Raw genomic sequence first — 24,398 nt, forward strand, 5'->3', positions numbered from 1 at the left:
TTCTAGACCCCTTCCCCGAGTCAGATTTGGACATGGATAATCTCTGTAAATGCTGCTGGAGACATAAATACTACAAGAAATATTAGCATTCTAGGCCATTTTAACTTTCCTGTAGGAAACTTTAACTCCACAGACTGGAGAACAAATGTTACTAATAAAGTTAGGGCCCTAATACTCCTGAACACAACACAAATGTGTCTTTACCCCATAGCCACTGAACCAACCAGAAGTGCTGCTATTTTAGTCTTAGTTTTGGTAAGTGTTGGACACATTACAGATGAGCTGTAATTTTGTGTGTGCAATTGTGGGTTTTGGACCTTTTCATTTGTCACACCAAGAACAGGACTGATATTAGAAATACTCTGTGTCAAATTAGGCCGGCACCTGCGTTGCCTGAGGTAGTTTGGGATTAAATTGTGAGGCAGGACGTTTCCGGTGCTGCATTCCCAAGTCAGGTCTTTTGTCCTTGTGGCCACATCTTGTGCTTCAGACCGTGAGCCTTTATAGTATGAGTGAAAGAAACAGTTAAAATACCAAAATATGAAGTCTTTTACCCTTTATGGTAGTAAAGAAAACCTTAGGAATGTGAACCAGTGGTACCTGCCTGAGTCTGCCGGCAGCCTGACACAATAGCATGGAGAGACGTGGGCTGCCCGTGCTCACTTTAAAGAAAGATCATTGAAACGTGGATGGTCTTCATCATTTCCCCGCTGACCAGAGGGTGCCAGGAAGACCAGCAAGGGGCCTCCCCTGCCACGTTGCAAACGGGGGAAGTTTGGGATGGTCCCACCAGATCTATTTTAAGAGTTTGACCCAGGAGCAATTCATTTCACACTGGCCCCTGAAAAATCGAGAGGAAATAATGACTTTCCGTTAGTAGCAACCTGGGCTGGATTTGCTCTGTTGACCCAGACCCAAAAGCCTCCATATTCTGTTAATAATTCCCTGAACCGCCCTGTCATCCCTGTTCAGTGCCTGAAAATAGGACAATAAGGTAAGATGGAGCTAAGGTCAGGACAGAGGCACGTGCAGCCTATGGTCATAAATACAGACCCATACCAATAGTGTTAACAAAGGCAAGGCCTACGCAGTCTTACAGCACCAGGAAGGGTAGGCTCCCCCCACTGCAAATCCAACAGACACCCCCTCTGTTTGGAGAGCGGCTGTGCCTGGAGGCAGCAGCACGGCCTAATTGGGAAGCTTTGATTAATGGGTGATGCCTGTTTCTGACACAGGTGGTGTTTGTGCACATTAAAGCTGCTGCCTTTATGGAGGCTTCTCTTATTGAATTATAGGGAATGCGCTTGATACCCCAGCAGCCTCGGGATATCAGGCGGAGGTAGAGAGAATCTCTGTCCCCCCTCCCTTTCTGCCCCCTGTTTCTGTTGTTTTGCTGCAGTGAGGTTGGATGGAAGGAGAGGTTTTCCTTCTCGGCGCTCACTGCCCAGTTCTTTCCGCAGCCGCTCCGTGGAACCAGCACGCCCTCCTGCTTCCCTCGGCTGGGCACGGTAGTGGGTGTGCGACGTGTGCTCAAATTTACCAAGCCAAGCCACTATGTTTAATTTATAACCACCGCCTTAATTTAATAATCTTGCATGATCCAGTGCCCCTTCTATTATCCAAACAGTCTCCAGGGAGGTCTAGCCTGGAGTAGGAAAAAAAAAAGGGACGTACGTATGGGGGTGATGAGCACAGTCTGAAAATGCTGGCGTGGGGGTTACAGCTGAAATAACGAAGCAGCCCCTTCTGTTCATTTTAGGGCTGATCTACGCAGAAGTTTCTGGCTAAAGACCCCAGTTGGGTTTAATTTGCACCACTTGTGGCCATGCCAGCCCGCGAGTGGAAACGCCAACTGTGGGGTAAAAGGCTCCTCTGGATCCTGGTGGATTCTCTTAGATTCACACATGGGTGCAGATGTGGAATTGGCATCCTCTGACTCCTCACCTCTGAAAGGGAGGCTTGTTGGACCCAACAGAGTTTGTGTTGGGGCATCTTGCAGGGTCGGAGTAGCTTGAGGTAGCTTGCAGGGTGACAAGCTTGCACAGAGAGGAGAGCAACTGGAAAGGGAATGACCACAGGCATGAAGGAGATGCCTGGTGAAGTAGGTTTGGGTCTGCTTGTCCAGTAAATGTTTATCACTGGGCAGTGTCTAGACGTGTATTTACATCAGCTTAAATTTACTGCGCTGTAAATTACTGCACAGTAAGCGGGTTTAGGCCAGCGTCTACACATGCAGGCATTAAAGCACACTAAAGCTGTGTGTGGACTGACTTTAGTCCCAAGTCAATCCACGCTCACAGTTTTACTGCTTAGTAAGGCATCTACATGTGCATTACTGCGCAATAACCAATTGGACATAAGTTTGATCCCTGCATCACGCAGGGATCAAATTTACAATCAAGTCGGTGTAAGTCACCATATTTACTGTGCAGTGTGGGTGTGCACATGCAGACACACGCCCATCCTGCGCAGTAATTTTCAGTTACTACACAATAATTTTCAGTTCCTGTGCGGTAATTTCAGTTATTGCGAAGTAAATGTGCATGTGTAGACATGCCCACTCACTGCAGTCATTTCTAACGTTAAACCAGGCTCACAGCAGCCCAGGAGCTGTCAGGACTCTGTCAGGAAGGGGAAAGAATCCTCCCCCGTGATCTTTCCTGGAATCATGTCTGAGCCCTGCACCTCCACACAATTTTTTTCTGTTCTGCAAGGATGAAAGAAAGGATGAGAGTGGGTCTACAGTACTGTCGGATTTTCCTCCACCTGATTGCAATCAATAGAGTCATTGCTCTTGGAGAAGGTGAAAAACCTAAAAGCCTAGCATGGGGGCCTTCCTTGGTGGTCCCATCATTATAACTGGGTGGAAGGAAGCATCAGGGTGAGCTGGATGATGCTCCATGATGCAGAGCTGCAAGGAGTTGCTTCTTTCAGTGGTGGATTTTAGTGCGGAGTGGGGAGTTTGTGCTGTGACATCCAACAAGAAACGGAGCAGGTCACCCATGAAGAACTAACAAGGCCCAGACGCTAGAGCCAGCTCATGCAAATGAACAGCTAAGTGGCTTATGACCATGTTTTCAGGACACTTTAATAAATCACTGCACTCAGGCTGGCTCCGCTTAACTCTTGCCTGTTGTTTCACATGAACACACAGGATCTCCAGAATAAATACATCGCATGCTCTTGGGTTTCTGCTCAGAGTACATAACAAAGGAAGTGAGCTCTTTCAAAACGCACCTCGTCTGGTTAATACCCTTGGATGCAGAACATCCTCCTTGCAAATGTGGCATAAAAGCTTATGGCCATATGTAATATTACTACAACTGGGGACTGGTAACGCTTGTTTACAGTTACGGTTGCAAACCTCCTTGGTTTCAGTTCTTCTACCTGAGCTTTGGCCATCATGAGGCTTGGCTCAAAGGTGAATTGCTGGGAAGAGGAGGCAGCGGCGGAGCATTATTTCTAAGGTTGAGCAACTACTGCAGAGATGAGACTAGCCATCTCGCGTGCGCCCTGTGCTTTCCTTGACATCCCAAAAGGTCCAGTATTAAGGCACTAGGCTGAAAAATCAGGGGCAGAATGAAGGCGGTGGAGCATCCTTGTTAGTAGACCTGAAATCTTGCAAGATGGAGGGGAAGGGGAGCAAATCTGGTAGTTGGTCCATGCCTGGAGAGAGTTTCCCCCCCTCCATGGCACCCTAGCCTGGGCAGTCATCGAAGAAGCACCACTTGAATGAATTGATTTGATAAATGGACATTTATTACACTCACAAATTGGCTGAAACCAATTTTGGTCACATCAGCCCCTGATAACTGCTGGGGTATTGATTTGTGTAAAGTAATACAGTGAATTTATCAGTTCAATAGCGAGCTGAAGGGCCTCCTGGAGACGCAGCGGTATGGTTACAGATGTACAAAATAAAGCGAGCGCTCTGCGATGACACTGGACGCAGCTCCAAAAAGAGGGCCCAGGCATCCTCGTTCTCCTTCTCTCCTGCTGGAAATAGGCTGGAATTTCTGAACGAGAAAAGGCGAAGCACCTGGATTTTTTTACGTCACGTGCTCCCTTGGCATAGCAGAAGAGCGAATGCTGCATACCGAGAGGCTGCGCTACCCAAAATATGGATCTCCTGCACACATGTCAATGAAAAATGAATAACATGGCAGGCAAATGCATCTCGCAGCACAGACACCTCCAGTGCTGTCAGACAGCCTTCTGTTTTCAGCCGGCAGCTGAAGTCTTCATTTATCAAGCGCTCGTGTCGATGTGCTGCGCAGGGAACCCCTGCCCCAAGGTGGCTCAGTTCTGGCTGGCTTGAATTGTTGGGACTGGAGTTGCACAGCTAGGTTGCCTACTGAGTGTCCACCATGCAAAGGCTCTGACACCAGGTCGCTCCTTGCTGAGCTATATAACCTATAACAGGGGTTGGCAATGTTTTACTGCCTGTGGGCCAGCTTCCCTTAACCATCCTCTGCCGTCGCATGCCACCAATTTTCCCCCCACCCTTCCCATCCCTGATCTCTGCCATGTGCTTCTAATCATTGCCTCTCTTCCCAGGTCTGATCCGGCCCGCGGACCACAGATTGCTATCGCCAATCTAGAGTTCTCTGCAGCAGAGGCCAAGAGCTCTTTTCATTTCCTAACAAGAATTTCAATCCCAAATCATAAACCCTGAGTTTATTGTTTGCAATCCCTCTTCCTCAAACAGCACAGCTAAGCCAGTTCCACAGGATTTGACACGTGGGAGCCAACACTTGGCCGTAAAGTCTGGTATCCTGCTCCAAGGGAAAGAGAAAACAAGCCTGCAATGAACCTACCAGCTGATACAGCAGGGTGGCACACACTGATCCCTGCAGGTGATCACTTCATGCCCTGAAGCAAGAGTTTATTACTCTTATTATCTCAACCAAAGTAGCCACAAATGCTGTCAGTGATCATGATCCTCTCCATTGATTTTTTTTTTTTTAAATCCACCCACAATATTTGACCTTTTGTTTGCTGTGATAAAAGCCAAAAAAAAGACCTCGTGCATTGAGCCCTCTGGGAAATTTGGGCGTTTCAGCACAGTCTCAGAGGAACCTGTGGTTTATGGAGTGTGTAGTTGCAATTAGGCAAACAAGGTTCTTTGGGTAAATGTGATATCTTTTATTACGCTAAATAAACAGTTGGAAAAAATTGTTCTTTACAAGCTTTCAGGCACAAACACCTGTAGTTGCAATTACAAATGCATATTCTGCATCAGCGGGTCTTTCTCACCTTGCAGAGCCCCTCAACTCTGCTGTGGCTTTTGCCAGACGCTGGTGCCAGCACAGCTAGAACAAGCCCATTGCTATCCTGTTCCTCCTCCCGTGATGGTTATTTGGCTGAGATGTTCTGGGCTGTGAGGAGCTGGGGAGCAGTAGTGTGTATCCACTGAGATCTGCTGTAGATAATCCCATGATCTTGAACTCGGTGTCTCCAAACTTCTTCTCCATGATGTTACGGGACTTGATATCAACAGGCCAACTCCCAGACACTCATCACAGGCCAAATTCTGCCCTCTTCCATATGCCTGTGATTCTTATCCGTACCCGCTACCGCTCTCCCTTGCTCCCCTATACAGAGTCCAGATGTCGGTAGGGTTACGATCATCTAGTCTGACCTCCTGCACAGCACAGGCCAAAATGTTTCCTGTGCCAAGGCCATCAAGTTCTGGTTGAACTACACATCATTTAGAAAGACACCCAGTCTTGACTTAGAGACTCCACAAGTGATTGCAGAACCAGTTACATCCTTAACTGTAATTTGTTCCAGTGGTTGGTTATCCTCACTGCGTGCCTTATTTCTGGTGTGAATTAGTCCAGTATCAGCCCTTGGGACACTTACCCCTTTGCCTGCCTTCATCCATCTTTTCTCACAGGCCCTTCCACACTGATCCAGTCACCTCTTCTTAACCTCCTTTTTTTTTTTAACCTAAATACACAGAGTTTCTTGAGCCTCACCCTGCCCAGCAGTTTTTCCCACCTTGAATCCTTCTTGCAGCTCTTTTAATGATCCAAACATCCTTCTTAAAAGAGGGACACCAGACCTGTGCTTTCACTAGCACCACATACAGAAACCATCCCTCCTCTTCACTTCTCCTTCATAGTTGCCTGCTCCTGTAGCCAGGGATGGTAGTTGTTCTTAGCCACGACATCCCGCTCTGAGCTCACTTCCAGTTGGTTATCCGCTGTGCCCTCCCATGTCTTTTTCAAGTCATTGATTTCCAAAATATACTCCCATATCGTACAGTCCAACCTCCATTCTTGGTCCTCAGCCATACGACCTTGTATTAAAGCACACGTTGTTCAAGTTAGCCCAGAACAAATCTGTCTCTACCGCGCCACCAGTGTTTGTGTCCTCTGTAAACTTTGCTGAGAATTTTATTTTGTCTTCTCCCAGGTCACTGATAAAGACATTGAATAGCCCGGTGCCTAGGACAGATCCACCGCTTCACTCTTTTCCCCCAGCATTTCAATGATGATTTCCCCCTTTACAGTAACTTGTTGACATCCATCCCTTACGTGGATTTTAATCCTTTCAATATGTGCTGAATTAATATTATATAGTTATTTGAATTGTTCCCAGATAATCCAGGTTTTAGCTTTACTTTGTCACATGCTTTGAACTGTTGGAGTCCAAAGGTTTTCATGACCACTGTAAGTTGTGAGCAAGTCATCCATCTTCTTTCCAAACTCAGAACAGATATATTTATTGAACAACTTTGCTGTCCCTGTATCAGCTTTGTCAGCTTTTATCATCCCTATACCAACCCCTTCTTACTGGTAGTGATGCCACAGGGTCTTTTGTTCCTGACATGGTTTAAATTTTTGTTTTTATTCTTTGCCCCACAAATCAAAGATTATTCATTGATAGATTTAGCATCCCGATTTACCAATTGCCTGTATTTTGGAACCGTCCATGTATGGTAACTACAGTAATTTTTTTGGTTTTTGTTTTTAACTCTTTGGAGACTAACGATGTTGTAATAAGTTACGCTGGAAGGTAAAGAAGCTGCAAAAGGAGCGTATAGAAGGCTGAATTTGCGGTGACACGTGCTGTTGAGAGCGCCAAGAGATGCATGAGTATGTTTTATACAGAAATCATGGAGAGACAAGGAACACGTCTCACTTTGACAGTAACTTCCAGAGGAAAACTTCACTCAAAAAGCATTGGAGAGCTCCAGATCTCTTGGTCCTTGTCTTTCATCTTTACCTCTGTTATCTGGGAAGCGTCTAGGTTATCATTCCTGAGAGCCTGGCATTTTGCCCATTCAGTGCCATACTTCAATCAAACACAATGTGCCGCATCTTCAGTTTCATTGACCTCTGGCAGCTGCCAAGCACAGATCTGCAAAGCATTTTAAAAAACACCCTTACAGGTAAACTATTAGGAGCACCGGCATATCATTTACGACGCAATACAATTTACCAGTGCGTGGCTTCCCTCTTACAAAACATCGCAAACACTGTGCAGCACAGGCCAATCAGCGTGCCGAGAATAACTCTTTTTAAGAGCCGTAGTAGAGGAGGCCTGGTTTAAATAATGCAGATAAATCAGGAGAACCTCAGTAAACTAAGACACAGTTCTGCCTTTTTTCTGTCTGAAGCGTGAAAGCCTGAAAATTCAGTATCCCTTTGGTACCGTCTTTCTTTAAACTATGAGTATGAGAACACACTGAACTGATACATTTGCTCGTCACTGCGGGGTTTTTGCTCTAGACATATTTTTCCCAATAACACCATGCAACTACATGCAGAATCATGGCTGAAATCTCTGGTCCCCTGCCTGCAGTGCTCCAGCTCGCTCTCAAGGACCTGCCGATGCATCGGGCCTGTTAGGAGATGTCATCTGTCGGATGTACCTCTACATGAGACGGTCCTTATCTTTTCATCCTCTGAGCGCTCTGTGGAGCTCAATAAGCATTGAAACTCCTCGCCTTCAGCTTCCAGAGATGAAGTGAGGCTAGAACTTGATGGCAGCCAGCTTCTGGTTAAGAGAGGCTCCCTAACTAAACTAGAGCGGTGAGATGTATTAGGCTTTGTTGTTGGTTAGATACCCCAAGGAAATGTAGCCAGGGTCTGTCCCATGCCTTGACATGGGAGCCAGGGCTGGGTTTTTTGATTCAGTGCAACAGCTGTTTAGTTTTGACAGAGAATCTGAAATTTGGAGGGCGCAAAGCTGCAGCAGATGAGAGCCTACAAAAGGGCTGCGGGACGCCCACCTTGCCCCATCCCCTTCTGAATTGAGACAGCTTTGTGACCACAGAACAACTTTCTCGGGATGGTCCGACATCCTAGCTAGTCAAATATGTCTACCACCGGTATTTTGTCAGTGAAGTCTGGACGTTGGCTTCTGACCCATCCCCTCCATTGGGGTGATGTGTTCCGTTTAATATCCTTCATCCGTCACACAGCCATATCACTTTCCATCTGTTGGTTGATATTGCTGATTCATTTTCTATTCCCAGTGTTTTTAAACAAGACTCACATTCGTTCAAGGCTACCATGACCTTGAATTCAAACCTCCTCCTTTCCATTTGCATAAGACAGCAAAGCGACAAACTTCTCCAAACCAGCCTTTTGCAGAAAGGTTGCGCTGACGAGCTGGGAAGCCTAACGCACCTCTTGAATCCTCTCCCCGCAGCCCTTTCTCGTTCATTCAGTGTGCGCCCTCCTTTCTGTTTCCCTGGCAACATTGAGTGCACATCCTGGAAAACTTTATCCGAAATCTGCTCTGGGCAGCTTTCCAAATCCATGCTAACTTGATTAGGTGTCTCTGGGGGCCTTGCCAGCTAATCAAATTAGGTAGCACTAATGGTAGTGAGGACTTTGAGTGGGCAGAGAGCAGTAAAACATAGTGTATACTTAGTGATAATTATACTTGCTTTTGTGTCTTTGATTTATATGCCTCTTTTTTTTTTTCTTCCCTTTCCCCCCTTTTGTTTTCACTGTATTTAAACGCAGCTATTCGGAGAAAAGAAAATGGCTGGTACGACGAAGAGCACCCCTTGGTTTTCCTTTTCTTGGGATCGTCGGGAATAGGTAACAGTCGGATTGTCATTTGTTATGGGTGCGGGTCTGAGGTGTGGGCATTGGATACACACATACGGGTCCATAGTACTTGTGTGTAGGAGGCTGAGGTGGTGAGCCCCAGGTTTCCCCTCTTTGAGGACCTGTATACCCCTATACCTAGCCATGCTTTCAGAGAGGTCAAAGTCCATCATGAAAATTTCTATTGATCCATTTGGGTATCAAAGGGGCCTCCAGTTGGTCATTGCCTCTGCCCTGCCGCATTTTAGGCTAGTTTCAAGCTTACCTTCAGCACATGGAATCAGACCCTCACCTGGTCCGACTGATGTGACTCTGGTTTATACCTGATGAAAATCTGCCCTTCATGGACTCCATTTGAATAAGAAACAAGGCTGTTTTAAGAACTTTAAAAAGAAAAAATACCAAAATAACGTGGGTGTGCACAGTAATGTACTAACTTGAGGGATACTTAGATTGTCAACTCCCTGGGGCAAGGACCTCGCTTGTCTACAGACACGAACATTTCTCCCAAATGCTTCCACAAAAACGTAGCACAGTTTATGAAAACAATAAAGTGATTCCTACTCTGCTGAAACAAAAAGGTTACCAAAATGCGGCATTTGGGAAAGGCGAGTGCTTTGCCTGTCCTGCATTCGCTTGCTTGGCTGGAAGATGCTGTTTTTGTAAGGCAGTGAGCTCAAGCAACAATTATCGTCCATACAGAGTCCTGCCTCGGAGCTGCGCTAGGCAAGGTATTTACTTTAAATGTGTTCCTATGAAGCCATATAAAAGCAATATGCAGTATTTGTAAGACTTCACGGCACACATTATAACAAGTCTGAAGGCTCAATCATTTAAATTGTCGGCTCCATCAACTCTTATATGTTCCCATGACACGTTTTTCTAGCTGGTGACATAAAAATGAATATTCAGATAAAGAAGCAAGGCGATTGAGAGCTGAAGCTCCGTCTTGGGTGTCTTACAGGGTTCTTGATGCTGTAGCCGTCTACATGCTCAGAGGCAGATTGCAATATCTAATGTGCCTTTACACAGTGCAGCAGATCCCGAAAGAGCTTAGCCACTGTCAAGGCTATTTTATATCCGTATATGCATAGACACAAATGCAGGGCAGACACAGATAACAAGACCTAGCAGCTAGCTAGACACTAGTCAGCTTGACAAAAGTTGCCAGCCTTTGGCAGGGAGTTAAATTAGATAACCAGTGGAACCGGCGACCCAGTGATGGGGCACATTCACCTTCAACTCTAGGCTTTGCATCGCTCGCTCATTATCAGTTACAGTTACCCCATTCTGCCAGATACCATCCAAATACAGAGTATGGAGACGGCCGTACAGGCAGGGCCTACCTCAAGCAGAAGCTATGGGCTTGATGCTGGAGTCCCTGCGTGAAATGTTCTGGCCCGTGTCATGCAGCAGCCAAGTTAAATGAGCCTAATGGGTCCCAAACGATTGATTGTTCCACTTAGAGCTGACGAACGGCTACCTCTGGCAGCTCACCACAATACTATACGATGGGTCAAGACTTCAGAGCCAGGCTCTGCCCTGACTCGCTCCCGTGTTGACTACGGTGGAAGCAGACTTGCAGAATTCCAGGACACCAGTTGGCCTTTTAAATACAACACCTGGTTGTGGGGAAGTGAAGAGCGTGTGCATTTGTGCATTTGTCCCATGTGTTAAAGCCTACACATGCAAGGTGTGTACTGAAATATAAAAGGTTCAATGTAAGTGCAGCTCCTGGCCTGCATTCATTTGCAAACACAATCTGACCTGTTACTATAACCCTGTAAAGGCTCTAACGTTGCAGATCCTTTGACTTTTAGAAGCACTCTCTCCCTTTCCCGTGTCCCAGGAGCAGAAGGCAGCAGGTGCACTCAGGTTGCTAGGCCCTGTATTGATATCCCTGGGGTTACAGCCAGAAGGCATTCAGTAAGGGCCCTGGGCTCTGTCATTTGCATCTCTCTGGGTCTGGCAGAGCCTGGAGCGGTCTGATGTTCAGGACGCATTCACCCAGGCCTTTTCTGGAGAGGTAGGCTGAACAGACAGGGTCTCCGTTTCCATGAGCCGGCGCGTTTGTTGATAGCGTGTCAAGGTGGATTTATTCTGTAATATATGTTTTGAATTATTGATTCTTCATATGCCTACAGTTTTATGATAGTTGCCCCGTATAAATCAAATAAATAAAGAATAGTGCATTTCCCAGATAATTCACTTTTGATCTAGAGAGTAATGACATCACACGTGAGATACAGGGTGCTTGGCATAAACACAGCAAAGATCTGCTCCAGCCACACCGCTTTTTGTGGAAAGCATTCAAATCTCTCTCTCCATTCAGGAATCGAGCTATTAAGGATCCAACACGTGATGTTCTGCTTAGGCCGTCAAGCATGTTTGCTAGATCGTCAGCAGGCACCTTCACACTCTCTCCCCTGCTGCTGCTCACACAAGGGAGGGAGTCCCTGGGCGTGCTCACAGAGTCCCCTCTTTGTCCCCCTTCAGCTCCTTCCTTTGGTATCCTTTGCTGTCAGGCCTGAAAAAGACTTTACAGTGGTTAGACATCTGGCATGCAGAGGCCGCTGCCCGTTGTGTTATGAAGCCCTCTTGTGCTGTCCCGTCTATCTGCCTGTAGATACCTGTTGTGCCTTGTCTTAATCTTAATCGTGAGCTCTTTGGACAGGGACTGTCTCCATGGTCTGTATCCGTATGATATATAGCAGAACGGGGTCTGGGTCTGTGACTGGGGCTCCTAGGCTGTATGCTAATTGCAGTGGATACTAACAGTTGTTTCCATCATGGATGGTTTCCAGTGGGCAGAGGCCCCATACGCCAGATCGTTTCTACAGGAGATTCTTGTAATTAATAATGGTTTCAACACTCATCTCTTTTTTTGTTTTACTGTTCTCTGAATAGGTAAAACAGAGCTGGCCAAACAGACAGCAAAGTACATCCACAAGGACCTCAAGAAGGTAACGTCTGGTCTGTTTGTTTTTTGTTTTAATTAGATCGGTATTCAGTCTCAGTGCGGTCTTCATCACTGATGTGTCATGCTAGGCTTCATTGCATGGTCCTTCAGTGCTAGAAAATCCTACTTTCACTTTTTATCCCTTCCGCATCACAGTGGTTCGCTGATCAGCAGCAGGAGAGAGGACTGTGACTCAGATCCATCAGTGCACAGCAGTTCAGGGACACTGGTTGAAACTAAAGGGCGTTGGGTTTTTTTAAAGTGCATCCCCGCCTATATTACTAATAACACTTTATTATAAATTATGAAATGGAACAAAACGGTTGTTTTCCCTGCTTCTGGGGATACCGTCACTTGAAAGTCCTTTGTTGCCAGCAAATAAGTTTCTTTGTCTGTGCCACATTTTAATTTCATTAGAAGACAAAGAATGGTGCAGAGGGGAACCCTTCACTCCTTGTTATTTGTGCTACTTGCCTGCTATTTCAGACTTCATTCAGCCTGGACAATTAAAAGAAGTAAAGCCAGTTGTACTTTCAGGATCTTATCCTTGAAATGTGTGGGACTCAGACGCAGATGAAGGTGCCTTGTCTATTTAAAAAAGGCTATTTTTTATGACTTATTTTCAGAAAAGCTTCTAGGAACACTTCTTAGCTGGTTGGAACCATCTTCCTTAAAAATTGGGCCATGGTTTTCGAAAATGATAAATCTAATGTTAGGCTTCTACCTCTGTGTTCAAACACCAGCCTGATTTCCGAAGGGCCCCACTGCTCCCTTGGAGGTCACTGGAGATCCCCAGGTATAAAACCTTTGTGAGATTAGAAACAGAGCCTATGTATATCCCAGGAGGAAATGCGGGGAGGCAGCAACAGAGTGTCTTGCAAGCCAGTGTCAGACCAGACCCACCTCTTCCAGGAGCCCACTGGTACAAAACAGACATGAAAAGAATATGTTGCAAAGAAGATCAAAAGTAAAATGAGGCCATAAAAACAGCTGCTCTGGTTTCTTTTCCTCATCCTTCTGTAATTGCCTTCCAAACGCAATAAATTCCAGTTCCTGGATCTAAAGCACCTTCATCCAGGGCTGCTGCATGTGGAATTGGTCAGTGACCTGGCCGGACATCGAATAGGAAGACCAACCGAACGCTGAATGTTGTGTTAATTCAATAGCACCCACAAATCAGGGGTTTATTGGCAATGCATCAGCTTGGCAGTCATTGCAGTAATTAGCACTGTGAAAAGGGTCATAAACTTTGTGGACAGTTATGGGGGAGGCAGCTCTTAGCAGGAACTGTCTGATTAAGAAAGAAGAATGTGTAATGGGCTCATTTTCATACTGACGGAAAGGTTAAAATGTAATTACGGATGCTATTATCTTTATCTGGCTCATGCTAGCCTGCCTGGTGTGCGTGCAGCGAACTCTGCTGATGTGCAGATGTAGAAAGGGTGAGACTGCAAACAGGCTGGCTGCTGTAGGGCCAGACCCCGGCTTTCCTCTCCTGAACATAATTCCACCCATGGTGCTTGAAAGATGCCGGGGCAGTTGAGATCAGGACCAGGCCACGTTCTCAGGAGTCGAGTCCATCTTTCACACCTCCATTTTGACTGCCCAACTTGACACGTGTGCAAATCCAGCACTTCCATCTACTTCATTAGTGTCATGGGTGCTTGGTCTTGGTGACAGACAGGCCTTACATGGACCTCATTGAGTACCCCACATCAGGGACTGCTTTGAAGTCACTGGCCCCATCTCCATTGGTTTGAGTATCAGTGCCCATCGTGCGACTAGCTTGACAAGCGCTTACCAGAGTTGGTCAAGGCATTTTTGGATGGAATGATTTTCCAGCAACACAAGCAGTTTCACAAGGCCTTTTTTATGGAATCATGATGCTTTCAGCCGTGCTTTTCCCAGGGGAAAAGCAGAAACGTTTTGTTGTGCTGCTACGGTAAAGGCAGGTAGATACGTTAGTCTGAAGTCAGGCAGACAGTAGAGCAGAGCGGTACCTTGGAGACTGATTCAGAGGCATGAGCTTTTGTATCTTCCTGCTGTGTTACAAAACCCTGTGAATGAAGGAGACATTTCTGAAGCAAAACCTCCCAACCCCATAGAAAGAAAAACATTCCAGTGGTTCCAGATCACCTTTATTTTTTTTAAGCGGATCTTTTTTGGGAAATCCCAGCTTCTTGTTTTGAATTTAAGGGAATCCTTTTTGGGCTCTCTGAGTTCTGAGTAGTGTTAGAGTCGTGTTGTTATAGCTTATGATGGTTCAGGGATTATGCGAGAGGCAAAGGTTTTTTGGGGGGAGATGCCTCTTATTGGACCAGCTGCATGACTGGCATAAAGTCAGACAAGCTTTTGAATGCAAGACCGTCTTTATCAGGTCCTGAATGAAGGTATGGTGAAGGATGACTGGCATTCAAAAGCTTGTCTAGCTGTATTCCAACCATGCAGTTGGTCCATTAAAAGGTATCACCCTCCCCAAAACCCTTGCCTCTCACAAAGTCCTGAAGTCAAAGTCCAGACATACACGCAGGGCAGACCTCCCTGGGATGTACTGAGCTGCCTCTGCACTGAAGGTCTTAGGAGCGAGGTACAGCTTCTGTGACACCCAGGTCCTCGAAGGTGGAAAACTACAGCTGGGAGTTGAAATTCAGTGGGGTTTAGGCACTTAATCATTGCGAATCCCATCCTGCATGTCTGCAATGTGGTATTAGGTTTTATGGAGTTTCTACTCCTGTACATACCCTTGTGAACCAACCGGTAGTAGCTTATTGTGTCAGCTAACAGTTCCTGCCTTCGTCCTTGTTTCTATATACGTTACTGTGTCCATGAAATGCATAGATGCAGCAGGTGCAGTAAGTTTTGGGTAGGTGTGCAGACTCCACCTACAAGGGGTTCATCTATTGTTACCCCAACACTATTTTTTATAGATTCATAGATGCTAGGGTTGGACTCAACAAATTATCGAGTCTGACCCCCTGCATTTTGAAGGGGATTTTCACATGTTTTGTCATTAGTCTCCCCATTTGCATCAGTGACATGCAGTTTAATCATGTAATGATGTCCCTCCAAACAACTGAATGCTTCCTTTATTTTATAAGGAAGCTGATATCACTGAGCTAACGGCTTAGCAGGTTCTTCCCGGCATGGTGAAAAGCCTGGGGTTTTACAACTGGTAAATGCTACTGAGTTTCAGACAGCCACAGTCGTGATATCTTAAGCATAAGGCCTTGGTCTCAGCTGCCTTGTAAGGGTCTGTAGCAACATGGATCACCCTCTGTGGCTCTCCAGCTGATGTGCGTATGTGATGAGTCATTCGTGCTACCTCGTTTGTGGGTCACAGAGGTACGAGCCGTGACTAGAGGAAACCTGTAAGCCGCATGTCTTTGGAGAGTTGGATGGCCATCCCTTATCAGTGCTGAGGAAGTTCGGGCTCGCCTTTTTTGCAGCAATATGAGCTAAGTTATAGCTCCGAGCACAGGAAGTTCATTTTCTGCAATGAATCATCAGCCTTTCAAATGTAAGAAGAGGTTTGCGTAGTAACCTATAAATTCAGTAACAATATTATCTCGACGCTCTGAATGCCCAAGAACCTAATTTATCTTGACTTTATTATATTTTTTTTATAGAGGAGGCATTATGTTCCCCTATTGATTTATTTCTAAACAGCTGAACAGCAATAATGTCTGTTTTATTTAGCAAATTGCAAGTTGCTATTTCGGTCCTATTTTCATCACCACGTTTCTAGTAACGAGCAGGTCGTCTAAACTGGACTCACTCAGAGCCTACGATGGCCAGCGTTAGGAAGTGCTCCAGTACGCCCTCAAGGAACTGCACATTCACTTCCACCTGCTTTCAGCATCCACCTCAGTCTTTACAATGAGCTTCCCGTTGTCCCACTGCCTTGGGGAAAAAAGAAACAAACCTACTGACACATCAGTCCCGTCAGCCACCAGTCTGGTCCCAAAGATGCTACTTAAATGTAATAAAATTGGCCGTGCCTTAATCAAAAATAACTTCTTGTATTTATTTCTCTTGCAGGGTTTCATTAGACTGGACATGTCAGAGTTCCAGGAAAGACACGAGGTTGGTAAATGGCCTGTCTGTACTCGTAGGGATCTCAGTTCTAGTTTAGCCAGTAATTTAAACAAATGGCGTCTCTTCCATCTCTCTCTCTCTTTCTCTGTCTCTCTCTCTCTCCTTCCTGACCACCTACTATTGCTGCCCCTGGGGGCCGAGAGCTCCTAAACTCCCACTGAAGCAAAGACAATAAGCAGAGGGCAGATCTGGTGCCTTCACAGGGGGCTCTGTCCTGAGAGTAAACCAAGCAGAGTTCTTGATCGCCTTTCAAAATTTAAGCTCATGATTTCCAAGATCCAGGCAGTGCAGTGTTGCAGATAGGGATGGGCTACTGAGTCATTTGGCTCAGAGGAAGTATCAGCAAAATTGTAGAGAACCAAGGCAAGGCAGACAGAAGGAAAAACCAGAGGATGGTACGCTTCCCCTCCCGTGGCCTCTGCGCATGGCGTCAGCATCCCCAGGAGCAAGAGTCTCTGAAAGAAAATGGCTGGGATTGGCAAAAATACAATTAAACCTTGAGTGATTGCATTGTAAATGACCCCCTGGTCTCTTGGTAAGAGCCGGTGTCATCTTCTGAAAGGTGGATGCATCCGTGGGAGAGAGGAGTCATCCAGTGTAGGATTTCGGGTGCAGCCTCCTTGGTGCACCTGTAGAGTAGAACTGCCATCACTGAAAAAGAAACAAAAGCATGTCTCTGACCCCTGAGAGCAGGTGGGTCCCACTGCAAGATATGGGGTGCACCTTTGGGTGAGAGTCTCCTCTAAGAGGGTGTGTTAATGCCGTAGCAAAGCAAGCAGAAAAACTGCAGAGGTAATTGTATATAAAGTGGCTTTCTCTTGACAGCTGCAGATGGTTGGAGACAAGGCAGGGAGAGCTGTATGGAGAGCTTTAGAAGCAGGAAGTGAACTGAAGAGCTTCACTGCATAGTGGGACCTGTATTGTCATGCCCCAAAAAGGAAAGAGGCTGAGTAGAGTCTCACTGACTCAAACCCAGGAGGATGGTTTCTGAGGCAAGAGAGGGGGCTAGGGCCTTAGAGAGACAGCCTGCAAGGGAGCAGTCCTCAAAACAGGCAGCTGAAGCTAGAAGCTGTGTTGCTGGATACTAATATTAAAGGAGAGCTCCAAGCAGAGAGCATCAGGTTTTGACACCAGCCCTGTGTGCTCACATGAGTGTTGGGCTCAGCATGGAGAGGAGATTTGGCTTGTCCAGTGACCGTAAGTAAATCACCGGTCCTGAGCGGCCCTCCATTTTCCAGTCTGAGATGGGGATAGCAGCCAAACAGACCTGCATTGCGTGGTTCCTCAGGTTATAGCCAGGCACAGCAAGGTCTTTGCATAGCAGGGACTAGAAAGAAACTGAGGTGCTGACTGTTCTTTACTCAAAGCCATTGGAGACCAGGGAGAGGAGCAAAATACTGAGCGGTAGATTGGCTGATGGCTACTGAAGGGCTTTGCGAGATGAGCTCTCTACAGTCAGAGTCAAAAACAAGTCAAGAGAGAGCATTGATGACTGAGTAGAAAAGGGAGTCAGAGTCGGAAGTCGCAGCACGGCAGGGATAAAATATCACGGGATGACAAGGACAGCAGAGACACAGTCCGCAGCGAAGGGAGCGGACGGAAGGAACGAGGAGGGGTCAGGGAGAGAATCGCAGAGGAAGAGAGCCTGAATTTTTCAAGCAAACGAGGATCAAGAGGTCAGCCCTGGAGGCAGCAGCCCTTGGAACGGCAGGGGGAATCGGTGTCGCTCTAGGCATCGCTAAAACAGATGGGAGGCATTAACTGCCTGTGGCCAGTGTCTGTCCTGGGAGGGCTCCGAGCCCCGCGCCTCCACGGGCAGGAGTCGGCATCCTCGGGGGCAGACGCTAGAAACAGATGTACGTTCCTCAGGAAGGGGAAGAGGAAGTGAGCATCGGAGCTCTCCCCAGGCAGACAGATCTGTTCAAATTACTCTCCCAGTGGCCAGAAGCAGGCACCAGCCTTTGCATGAAGGCGGTGTTGCGGCAACAGAGCTGCCCTCCCACAGGCACGGAAGGACCTGGGTCGACTTCTTCCCCCTCCTGTTTCCTGTGTCACCCTGGGTTGGCACAGATCCTGCAAGGAAACTGCAGCAGATTAGTATGATTACCCCCGGTGACGAGATGGGCAAATAGTATATGGAAGGGCGCAACTGGCTTTTGTCACGTCCTGCAGTAGACGTGGCATTGTGCTAGGCGGTTTCACACTTCCAGAATAACAAGCTGCAGGTTCTCTTTTTTCTTCAGCGAAATAATTTAGGGATGTGTTTTTCCTGTTCACTGCCCCCTGCTAATTAAATGTAACTGATCCTTTTAAGAAGGTAAAAGTTATGCTGGATGATTTGGGGTGCCCAGTTTAAACCCTCTTAAAAAGACCCTGATTTTTAAGAAGGGCATGATTTTCCACCCCCCCACCTTCCCTCCCCTTGCCCATCCTCTGAAAACTAGGCTCCTTTGCAGCATATCAGGTTGTGCACCTGTAAAGTTCCTTTTAAATATTATTGCCAAGGGAGCTGTCTGTATTGTAGTGAAGATCCCAAAACAGGAGCTGAACATTGCTCTTCCAGAACTGCAGAAACAATTGAGTTTATGTCTGTCGAAAGACTCGTGTTTTGTTACGATTCTTTTCGGTGTATTTTACCCCCAAAGTTTGGATGTGGTTTTTCTGCTCTTTTGAAAGCCTGTTGGTTCCCCCAAGAGCAGGGCAGTCCTAGCAGCCTTCTCTCAGATCCACATCCTTTCTCTTCCTCCCCCAGTTTAGACCTTCCACTGAAGATGCTTGTTGTTCGCGTTCCTCAGCAGCGCCGCTCTTAGCATGTTTGATGAGCATCACAGTAGGTCTCTGGTGGAAGGGCAGGCAATCCTGTGGCACATCTCAGAAAGACTAGCAGTTAAGCACGGCCCCCTGCCAGCACCTTCCCTCTGGCTAGTGACGCCGTTAAAATTTTAACCATCTAGATCTGTGCGAGCTCTGACAAAGCACGTAATTCTCAGTCATCACTGAGCAGCACATGTTTAACTTACTGCTTATTGAAGCACTATGGGGAAACATGAAGTAGAAAAGCTGGTATACCTAATGCTTGTGAACAAGGGTCACCATGGGTTGTGAGCTCCTCTCTAACCAAGGGAGAGTCTGTGACACGTCCTGTTTTTATTCACTGCTTCCAGGTTGCCAAGTTTATTGGCTCTCCCCCCGGGTACGTTGGCCATGAAGAAGGCGGGCAGCTAACCAAGAAGCTCAAGCAGTGCCCGAATGCAGTGGTCCTCTTTGACGAAGTTGACAAAGCCCATCCTGATGTCCTCACCATCATGCTGCAGCTGTTTGATGAAGTAAGTCTCAGTCTAGCTGCTCATGGCATGGCAGGGACTAACACAAGGCGTCAAAGGGTTCAAGTGACATCTCACTGTCTCAGGCTTGGAATCACTAGTCAGTGAGCCAGCGAGTTGGCCCTACCTCTAGTCTATGAATTCATAATATGCAACCATCGATCCTTTGGTTCATCGTGGTGTATGTCTAGTCAGGTACCTGATGAATCCGCTTGTACAGAGTCCTGTGACCATCACACCAAGACCTGCAGCACATATGCGTAGGCAAGAGTATGGAGAAGTGGAGGCTGCCCAAGAAGAGCCATCCCTTTAGATCACTGTATCCAAAAGCCAAACGGAGTCCAGACATTCAGTGCCTCAATGGCTGTAGCTTCTGCCAGACAACAACAGATAAGAGCTGCTGCTGGCCGCCTAATGCCTCAGTGAGGGTGCATTTCTGTCAGGATGATGTCCCTTAGCCTTTCTCCAGCCAAGAAGTACTCACAAGGCAGTGGGAGATAGGGTTTTGAGATGCCGTATACTCACCTTCCTCTGGAGGTTATAAAGTTGTGGTATTTTATTGGAGCTACCATGCCATGAATAGTGCTACCACATTGCCACCAGGCCTCCAATAGGATACAGTTTTGCAGTTGTATCCAGGACCATCTATGAATTTAAGCCCTGAGGAACAGCCTAGTGCAGAAATAGAATGGCAGGAAAATGCACTGTCCGGTCAAAGGAGGGGAAAGCGGGTAAGCAGATGCTTAACAAGGCAGTTCAGAGGCACGAGACTCTACAGGTTGTACTGAGAAGTTGAAAAGGCTCATGAATGATGACAGTGCTGTCATGGTAGATGGTACCAAGAATGGGAGCTGCTGTAAGGTGGGTGGTGTGGGTCAGTGCAAAAACACTGAACCCCTCCTTGTCGGTTCCCCAAAACAGATGGAGTGAAATCAGGAAAAGCCCTCGGCCTCCACTGGGCAGACTCTAAGGCTGGGTCATCACCCGTTAACATAGCATCCTCTTGATTAGCACTTGCATTCCTTAGACGCCTGGTGCTGTAGAGCCACGTGGCACAGAGAAACTCTGGGGAAGGAAAGGGCCTGTTGAATCTGGCCAGGCTCTCCCTGTAGTGGGTAATTCCACCGGCCTCTGTGCTGTTATTTCTTATGAAGTGCTTGCCTGCTTTCTGATTCAGCTGCATCACAGTGGTGATGGCTAAAGCTGCCTGTGACAGCACAGCCTACAGCTTTCCCCACACACGAGACGCTTGCCTGGCCCTTGTTGCATCAAAAGGGTAAGAAGCAGGAATTGGAGACTAGAGTCCCGAATAGCCCGGTATTGATCTTTACCCATCACCTGTATATGGCTGCACCTGCATGGCCTGATGGACAGACCGAGAAGTGCCTTGCATCTCCACAGCCTGCACAAGCAGAGCTGGGCAAGCATTTTATTCTCCTCTGTGGTACATCAAGTGCACAACCTGTTGCGTGCTGTTCCCAAACCTGTCCTCCTCGGAGGCAAACTAACTCCAGCATCACGGCTGCTGGTTTATTTGTTTTTTTCTTTTAAGGATTAATAACACAATTTTTTCTTGCATAGATCATTGCCGCAGCAGCTAAATGTGAAATCAATTCCTGCACCACGTGGTTGACAGGGCAATAACCTAAATGTTAATCTGAAGCACCCAACAAGGATTTGTGTCATTGTGCCAGGGAGCTGCTGTTGGAGACATAGCAGGGAATAAACATTGCCTTGGGACCTTGTTCTTTTTTCTTTCTCTCTTTTTCTGGCTTTATTACTGCAGAAAATGAGCACTTGGAAAGGTTCCTTGCTTAGTGTTAGAAGCGCCAATACCGAAGAGATCAGTGCTCATGTCCACAACAGTCCCTCCCACAGATTGGGTAGGAGCACATGCCACGTTGCCCGGCGGGCAGAATGCTGTGGGTGAGAGGGGGCTGTTATTGCAGCCACACTTCCCAAGTCCATCTTCCTGAATGATCATACGGCACTATAGATTGCTCTGGATCCTCAGTGTGGTTGCACCCTCAGCCTGTCCACATGTACCCCTGCTGTGGATGAGCGGTCTAGAGTCACGCAGAGACACATAGTTCCCTCTTCTGTCCCGTTTATCTCCATCACCCCCACCTACACTGGGTTGCCGGCTTGTTAATGATGATCAGACTTATGTTAGCCTTTTCAAAGCCTTCTGCAGCCAGTTACTTCCTGCAAAGGCTGCTAAGGGTGGTTGGCCTGTGGTAAGCACTCATATGCGGGGCCTTCCACGCAACCATCTCCAAGCACTTTGCAGGTCTTGTATCCCATCAATGCTTTTCTGAGGGAACTGGGTTTCCTGTGTTGCGGGAGCACAGAGAGGCTTGAAGTGACTTGCCTTACAGGCTTTTTTTATGGAGCATTAGGATTATCTCCTTCTTGGGAGGAAGGCCTTTCTGATCAGATGTATTTGGACCCTACCCTGCGGTTTTTGGTAGTCTGGTTCAGTGTCACCCACCGCCCCACTGATGTTGTTCTTGTTGGCTAATGTTGTAGGGCAGGCTGACGGATGGAAAGGGGAAGACCATTGACTGCAAAGACGCCATCTTCATCATGACCTCCAACGTGGCGAGTGATGAGATCGCCCAGCATGCCCTGCAGCTCAGACAAGAGGCCCTGGAAATGAGCAAGAACAGGATCGCTGAAAACTTAGGTAATGACTGCCAGAACACACTCTGAATGCTGACACAGTACACCTTCTGTCACGTTGTCCCTGCAAACCCCACCCAGGGAATATGCTTTGTGTCAGCAGACAGAGCACCTTACTGGCAGGAGCTGGTCAGCACATGCCACGAGCCTCAGCTACTGGGACCTTCCAGGTAGCTCCTTGAGCAAAATCAAGCCAGAAACCAGGGGTGGATTCCAGCAAGGAAAACCACTCCAGCTCTACCTGAGCTCCACTGCAGCTGCTCTACAAAAACCATCCATTGCACTTTTAAATAGAGCACCTGCTGTTTTCACTCCTCCTCCAGGGCCCCAGGCTACCTGGATCTGGAGCCTTACTTCCAGCCCTGCTTGTCCAGGATCCCCCTGTCCATGCTTCAGACTTGTTGGCTCCTCTTTTCCTCTGCATGAATCCTTAACTGGTCATTTTTCCAGGACTTTGGGTTGGGCCCTGCTTGGCACTGAGTGTGCTTTAACACTCAGTAAGCAGGTAGGTATCTAGGCATCCTTAATTCAAGATGCATAGCTCCCAGTTACCAAGTCCAAAACCCAGCACACTGTGCTGCAGAATACACCTGTGGTCCTGACAGAGCTTTTGAGTTACCCACTTCTGGTCCCCTCTGAGATTCAGGACCCTGCTCTTCAGGTGCTATCTTTGCTTTGGTATTTCTCCTGCAGTCCAAAAACAGCACTGGCTCATCCATTTTTCTAGTACAGTTTCTCCTTGGCTTAGTGTTTGCAGAGCGCCTGTTTCCCACCCAGTTCATGGACCAGCTGAAAGGTTCCTGGGGCAGTGAGGTGTGAGTGGCTAATACAGACAGGGGGCTTTTACACTGCCTTCCCTTCCCTGCTGCATACCCCAAAGCAAACAGTTTCTTGAGCTCAAGCAATTGTACCTTGTCTTGTGCTGGACCTATGTGCGAGCATCGTGCAAGAACATCTTCAAAGAGATTGAGGTAAGTCACTTTCCTGAGAGCAGAGTGATATGTAAATACATCCTGTGCAAATTGGGTATTGCTAGGAGCTGAGAATCCCCCACTTTCTGTCTGCTTCAGTCTTATAATAGGATAGAACCAGGGCAGCCCAGTCACAGGTCAGCTCTCCATCACGGTGTGTGCTGGAGTATCCCCTCACAAGGGACCACAAGTGAATACAGGCAGGGGAGCAGGAGGAAGCAGCAAGGCAGTGTTGAGCAGCATGATAGACATCAGTCTCTGCACAACAGCTGTGTTAATGCTGTCAACCCTAGTGTGGATTAATAACTGGGAAAGCCACTGCCTGTCACTGGGCACTGAGCTTTTCATTGCGTTAGAGCCGAGTCCCCTTGGGCTATCAAATCCTTTCCAGAGCCATGCCTGCCACCATGGCCCACGTGTAGAAGCAGTGCAGAGAGCCATGCCACCATGGCCCACTTGCAAAAGCAGTGCAGAAGGCTGTGCCACCGTGACGCACATGCAGAAGCGGTGCAGAGGGCCGTGCCACCGTGACCCACGTGCGGAAGCGGTGCAGAGAGCCGTGCCACCGTGACCCACGTGCGGAAGCGGTGCAGAGGGCTGTGCCACCGTGACCCACGTGCAGAAGCGGTGCAGAGGGCCGTGCCACCATGACCCACGTGCAGAAGCGGTGCAGAGAGCCGTGCCACCGTGGCCCACGTGTGGAAGCGGTGCAGAGAGCCGTGCCACCGTGACCCACGTGTGGAAGCGGTGCAGAGGGCCGTGCCACCGTGACCCACGTGCGGAAGCGGTGCAGAGAGCCGTGCCACCGTGACCCACGTGCGGAAGCGGTGCAGAGAGCCGTGCCACCGTGACCCACGTGCGGAAGCGGTGCAGAGAGCCGTGCCACCGTGACCCACGTGCGGAAGCGGTGCAGAGAGCCGTGCCACCGTGACCCACGTGCGGAAGCGGTGCAGAGAGCCGTGCCACCGTGACCCACGTGCGGAAGCGGTGCAGAGAGCCGTGCCACCGTGACCCACGTGCGGAAGCGGTGCAGAGAGCCGTGCCACCGTGACCCACGTGCGGAAGCGGTGCAGAGGGCTGTGGCAATATGAGTGCCACCTACCTCGGGATTCCAGAGTGAAAACCTCCTGCGAATTGCTTCCAAGAGCTCTAGCAAGGAAGTGCAGCCCTGTCACCCCCCATTTCAGGGCCGGCACTTATCTCTAGTGACTGACACCACGTTTTTTGTTTTGTTTTGTTGTGTTTTTTGCCAGCCTCTCCTTCTGCCTCCTGTTTCATGGGAGAGGAAGGCGGCAGG

General features: G+C 47.8%; 1 protein-coding gene across 2 annotated transcripts in view; it reads left to right on the forward strand.

The window, feature by feature from the left end:
* CLPB (ClpB homolog, mitochondrial AAA ATPase chaperonin) overlaps window positions 1-24,398 on the forward strand; it is a 105,601-nt gene that overhangs the window by 75,554 nt on the left and 5,649 nt on the right. Inside the window, exons 6-10 of one of the 2 annotated variants that reach the window (XM_019504373.1) lie at window positions 8,985-9,062; window positions 11,979-12,034; window positions 16,069-16,113; window positions 19,290-19,451; window positions 21,978-22,134. In XM_019504373.1, the coding sequence (XP_019359918.1) occupies window positions 8,985-9,062; window positions 11,979-12,034; window positions 16,069-16,113; window positions 19,290-19,451; window positions 21,978-22,134 (498 nt within the window). The remainder of the gene's footprint in view (window positions 1-8,984; window positions 9,063-11,978; window positions 12,035-16,068; window positions 16,114-19,289; window positions 19,452-21,977; window positions 22,135-24,398) is intronic. The other variant, XM_019504382.1, reaches the window with a different exon arrangement.

This window comes from Gavialis gangeticus, unplaced genomic scaffold (assembly GCF_001723915.1).
Source record: "Gavialis gangeticus isolate Ggan-Ray unplaced genomic scaffold, GavGan_comp1, whole genome shotgun sequence".
NCBI lineage: Eukaryota > Metazoa > Chordata > Crocodylia > Gavialidae > Gavialis > Gavialis gangeticus.